Source organism: Oncorhynchus kisutch, linkage group LG3 (genome assembly GCF_002021735.2).
Source record: "Oncorhynchus kisutch isolate 150728-3 linkage group LG3, Okis_V2, whole genome shotgun sequence".
In the NCBI taxonomy this organism is placed as follows: Eukaryota; Metazoa; Chordata; class Actinopteri; order Salmoniformes; family Salmonidae; genus Oncorhynchus; species Oncorhynchus kisutch.
The window spans coordinates 62,990,352-62,995,865 of NC_034176.2; the positions used below are offsets into that span (position 1 = coordinate 62,990,352).

Genomic DNA, 5,514 nt, shown 5'->3' on the forward strand with positions numbered 1-5,514 from the left:
CATGTATATTCTATTACTTCCGCTTTGGTCAGCGTGATTGTGGACCACGTGAATAACACGGAAGCAGATCGTGTCAACAAAGCAAATCGTGAGTCTGCAGTACAATTTTGCAATGAGTTTCATGTAAATCCATTCGTGGATTTTATACATTTTAGTGGATGCCATACGAACGTTATTTTTGAAAACTTCATCCAAACGGCCTTTACTTGCTAAAAATGTTCATGCCTAATGTTAGTGGCATTATAGAAGCGATAGCTAGCTTGATGGCTAATAGCTAACGTTAGCTGTGCATATCAGAAGATTAGACATTACTTATCCAAACTTTAGCTCGTTTTAGATTCGTGAATGTGGTGCTGACTTCACTATGTTACCAATGTAGATTGTCGTTGTTCCTGTCTAGCAACAACTCATGATGTCGGAGTGGCACCTGTCATTGAAGCTGGTGGATCAGCCCAAATCCACCTTCCACTTCCCTGAGACGATGCCTGGAGACGTATCTCCCGGCGGGTACCGAGTCTCTACTCTGAAACAGCTCGTTGCAGCACAGCTTCCTGATTCCCTACCGGACCCCGAACTCATAGGTTTGCATTGCATAAGTGAACAACTCACATGTCAACTAACTTAGCTAACTTCTGTACTGTATTTATGATTTGTGTCTAAAAGTTTTTTATTTATTTCATATGTCAGAGCTGGTACACTGTGGTCGCAAGTTGAAGGACGACCTGACTTTAGACTCCTGTGGGATCCAGCCTGGATCCACCCTGCACATCCTCAAAAGGACCTGGCCTGAACCAGACGTCAATCCAGGTGGGTTTTGACAGACTATCTCTAACCCTCTTAGAAGCGCCATGTCACTAGACATTTTCATGTATAAGGTTACTTCTATAAAGAACCATAGCAATTTATCTATCCTGTCTTTCTCCCTTTGTCTGTAGAGCCAGTGAACAGGACGACTGCAGCCAGGGAGTTCCGTGTGCTGCAGGCAGCCCTCCACTCCAACTCCACCTACAGAGATTCGGTAATAACATTGTTATGGTGTTGCGAATGAAAACGTCGGGTCCAAAATGATTGACAACCTTGAGGGTAGCCTAGTGGTTAGAGCGTTGGACTAGTAACCGGAAGGTTGCAAGTTCAAACCCCCGAGCTGACAAGGTACAAATCTGTCGTTCTGCCCCTGAACAGGCAGTTAACCCACTGTTCCTAGGCCGTCATTGAAAATAAGAATTTGTTCTTAACTGACTTGCCTAGGTAAATAAGGGTAAAATAAATAAAAAATAAATAAAATGAGCAATAATTCATTTATAAAATACACTGAACAAAAATATAAACACAACATGTAAAGTGTTGGTTTCATGAGCTGAAATAAAATATCCCAGAAATGTTCCATATGCACAAAAAGCTTATTCCTCAAATGTTGTGAACAAATTTGTTTACATCCCTGTTAGTGAGCATTTCTCCTTTGCCAAGATAATCCATCCACCTGACAGGTGTGGCATGTCAAGAAGCTGATTAAACAGCATGATCATTACACAGGTGCACCTTGTGCTGGGGACAATAAATGGCCACTCTAAAATGTGCAGTTGTCACACAACCCAATCCGACATAATGCTCTGCCCCATGTCGCAAGGATCTGTACACAATTCCTGAAAGCTGAAAATGTCCCAGTTCTTTCATGGCCTGCATACTCAACTTGCATACTCACCAAACATGTCACCCATTGAGCATGTTTGGGATACTCTCGATTGACGTGTAAGACAGTGTGTTCCAGTTCCCGCCAATATCCAGCAACTTAGCACAATCATTGAAGAGGAGTGAGACAACATGCCACAATCAACAACCTGATCAACTCTGTGTTACGCTGCATGAGGCAAATGGTGGTCACACCAGATAGTGACTGGTTTTCTGAGCCAAGCCCTTTCCTTTTTTTAAGATATCTGTGACCAACAGATGCATATCTGTATTCCCAGTCATATGAAATCCATAAACTCATTAGGCTCTGATCTAGTTCAATTGACTAATGTCCTTATATGAACTGTAACTCAGTAAAATCTTTGAAATTGTTGAGTGTTGGGTTTATATTTTTGTTCAGTATAAATAATTAAAATACTGAGCTATATTTTATGCTCAAAAGAATGGGAAAGTTATATTATTTTATACAAATACAATTGGTCAGAGAAAGATAGTTTGTTGAATTAGTTATACTTTTTTTCTCAAAAGGTAGTGTCCAAAATTATTGACACCCCTAAAAATTGTTATAAATAAAGTAGTCAAAGATGTAGTATTTGGTCCCATATTCCTAGCTTGTAATGACTATATCAAGCTTGTGACTATACACATGTGTTTAATGCATTTGCAGTTTGTTTTGGTTGTGTTTTAGAGTATTTTGTGCCCATTTGCAATGAATGGTAAATAATGTATTGTGTCATTATGGAGTCACTTTTTTATTGTAAATAAGAATAGAATATGTTTCTAAACACCTCTACATTAATGGGATTATACCATGATTACGGATAATCCTGAATGAATTGTGAATTGTTATGAGTGAGAAAGTTGCATAGGGTCAAAGATCCTACCTCCAAAACATGCTAACCTCTCATCATTACCAATAACAGGGGAGGTTAGCAAGTCTTGGGGGTAAGATCTTTGACCCTCTGTAAATCTCACTCATCATTATTCATGATTGTTACTTAAATAAGAATATATTTATCTAGGCAATTGTATTAGTATAAAACAATGTAATTTCACAATTTTTTTATTTATCATACAATATAGCGCAGTATTGGAATTATTTACTTTATACATTATTGCTCTTCTTTATCAAGGGTGTCAATCATTTCGGACCCCACTGTATATAACGTCATTTGCTTCCCCAGGTGTTTAAGATGCTGACTAATAAGGAGTCTCTAGATCAGATCATTGTGGCCACGCCAGGGCTGAGATCTGACCCGGTAGCGCTAGGCAAGTACTGATTAGCTCTGCCCGTTATGACATGACATCATCCTCACCATGTCACCAAGGAGGTTATGTCTTACAATGCTATTCTTCTGAATCATGCAGGAGTGCTCCAAGACAAAGATCTATTTGTGCAATTCACAGACCCTAACATGCTGGATGTGTAAGTGTTTTTGTTCCATATACTGTAGAATGACTTTGTCATCCCATGTTGTGAATGAGTAACTATACTGTGGATTTGTAACATTAGGGATAATACAAAGTATTAAATGTTTTGCCTTGCAGGTTGATCAGTTCTCACCCAGCCTTGGTCAATGCCATCATCCTGGTCCTCCACTCAGTGGCTGGCAGCATGCCTGCTCAGTCCAGCGCCGGCTCCTCCCGCAATGTCTCCTCCAGCTCCTACAGTGACATGCCAGGTGAGTATCACACTGGTGGACACTACAGGGTCGTGTTCAATAGGGCAGACCATAAAAAAAAGGTTTGCAATGGAAAACAAAAATCTCTGATCTTATTGGACAAGGTTCAGGTAGCACCTATCCGTTTCATTCTTTTTCAAAACGTTTAGTCCCTACTGAACACGACACAGTAATGGCCACATCGGTCTGTCACTCACCATCACAAAGACTGGAACATGTATGACATTTGCTTTGTCTTGTCTGCAGGAGGGTTTATGTTTGAGGGCATGTCTGATGACGATGAAGATTTCCAATCGGTGAGGCAATCTAGCTTGATTGAGATTTAAAATGTAAATATAGATGGAGTATAGCTAACACCATTGCTATGTGTGTAACTAGGGAAATCCGGCAGGCCCATCCAACCGAACCGGGGGCCCAGCAGGAATGCGGCCTGTGTCCCTTGGCCATAGTGGAGCTACAGGCCCTCGACCCATAACACAGAGTGAGCTGGCCACTGCCCTGGCCCTGGCCAGTACTCCTGAGAGCAGTGCTGTTACTCCCACTGCAGGGGCTCAGGTAAAGAATGGCCCATAATCCTCCCTCAACACATACAAACACACTCCTCTACTAGTGACACAGAGCAGACACTTTCTAGCTGCGTGCCCTTTGTTCTGTGTTGCAGCAGGACCCCTCATCTGGAGTGCCTCCCATGCCAGCAGGGACTCCTGTCAGCAATGACCTTTTCAGCCAGGCACTGCAGCAGGCTCTACAGGCCTCCAGCATGTCCGGCATGTCCTCTCTGCAGGTCAGTCTCTTCTCCTTTCCCCCTCTCCTCTACTCTCTCATTCTCTCCTTTCCCTCGCCTCTCACTTTGCTACAGGAGCCGCGAGGACAGACCAGATCCACAGGTCTCGACCTTTAAAGGACAACACTGTGGATAGAAGCTGTGCTGTTAATCATAATGCCTGGAGCAATGGCACTCGCTGCGTTTATATTTGGTCTCTCTCTAGCTAGAGTAATGACAGCGTAAACCTCAATGCCTCTGACTGTCTGTTTGCCAGTAGTTTTAAGGCTAGCTTTGTTCTACTGTCTTATAGGGGCGTTGGCAGTCCCAGCTGCAGCAGCTGAGAGACATGGGGATCCAGGATGAGGAGCTGATGTTACGGGCGCTGCAGGCTACAGACGGGGACATCCAGTCAGCTCTGGAGCTCATCTTCGCTGGAGGGCCAGGACTCTGAGCCAAGCCAGGGCCCTGAGAGAGGAGAGTGCAGGGGGAAACGTCTCTACACAGACACAAGCTGATGGCTCTGGTCATTCTGCCATTAGGTTGTGATATGGACACTTATATGGACACAATGCTTCAGACATGAAGACCTCATTACTACTCCTCTACCCTTTCATACACAGCCTAAATGTAGCAACCTTTAAATGGCTGGCAAAACATTTATTTTTGTTTTGGACTTGTAATAAAGATAAACATGTACCTTATCTACCCCTGAATCTGACTGACTCATTTAAAGGTGGGTTGGTGTTAGCCCCTGAAGGCTTTAATCTCATCGCTGTGTGAATACATACATAATCAGAGGGCTGTGTTCTACCAGAAATCTTTGTTTTGTTTCAGACACTAACATTGACTCAGATCTGCTATAAAATATGCATTGGAAGAAAGAAGTGTTGAGAATACCCCTTGAGTCTAACTGTAATTCATACAGTTGTACACTAGGTGGCAATGTATAACCACTTACCATAGTTCCTTTAAAATTACATTCAATAGAGAAATAAGGAGTAGAAATGTGACAAATATGGCTAGCTAATGTTTGAACTGATTCTGAAACTGTTTCAGTTGGTCTGCCAGATCAATAAACACATAATACAAATACTACTATTTGACTTTTGTGGTTTTATATAATTCTAAGCTCATCCAACAGTTATAAGATTTATTAAATTTTTACTCTTAACAGCTGACATTATGCAAACATTGTACTGTAGAAGGATGTTATTGTGTCTGAGCTGAACATGGTCTCTACAAGCAAATGGGCTTGCTCTTTATTCAAATGGGTTTGCTCTTTAAACGACCAGACCCATTTTGTGAACTGGTTTGTCTCATTGTTTCCCATTGGGGTGCTGTGGAAGAAGATGACAAATTGTGTGCCCCCTCACCCTA

General features: G+C 42.1%; 1 protein-coding gene across 4 annotated transcripts; it reads left to right on the forward strand.

Annotated features, from left to right (window-relative positions):
* Positions 1-5,232, forward strand: LOC109886944 (ubiquitin-like protein 7). Of its 4 annotated transcripts, none has more exons than XM_020478479.2 (11): positions 1-88; positions 401-581; positions 688-807; positions 936-1,018; positions 2,874-2,958; positions 3,058-3,115; positions 3,238-3,371; positions 3,618-3,667; positions 3,750-3,926; positions 4,033-4,155; positions 4,448-5,232. In XM_020478479.2, exons 2-11 carry the CDS (start codon positions 410-412, stop codon positions 4,586-4,588), a joined length of 1,143 nt encoding a protein of 380 aa, XP_020334068.1. In that variant the 5' UTR covers positions 1-88; positions 401-409; the 3' UTR covers positions 4,589-5,232. The 4 variants fall into 4 exon arrangements, with proteins under 4 accessions (XP_020334068.1, XP_020334079.1, XP_020334074.1 ...); XM_020478490.2 differs by having other exon boundaries at positions 4,036-4,155; XM_020478485.2 differs by having other exon boundaries at positions 20-88; positions 380-581.
* The last annotated feature ends 282 nt before the right edge of the window (positions 5,233-5,514 follow it).

What these genes read in the sequence shown, in the direction of transcription:
- LOC109886944 (XM_020478479.2), top strand. Translation starts at nt 410, where the DNA reads ATGATGTCGGAGTGGCACCTGTCATTGAAGCTGGTGGATCAGCCCAAA. An exon ending in ACTCCACCTACAGAGATTCG is followed by an intron (nt 1,019 to 2,873) that starts GTAATAACATTG and finishes TTGCTTCCCCAG; the next exon opens with GTGTTTAAGATGCTGACTAA. An exon ending in GACCCTAACATGCTGGATGT is followed by an intron (nt 3,116 to 3,237) that starts GTAAGTGTTTTT and finishes TTTGCCTTGCAG; the next exon opens with GTTGATCAGTTCTCACCCAG.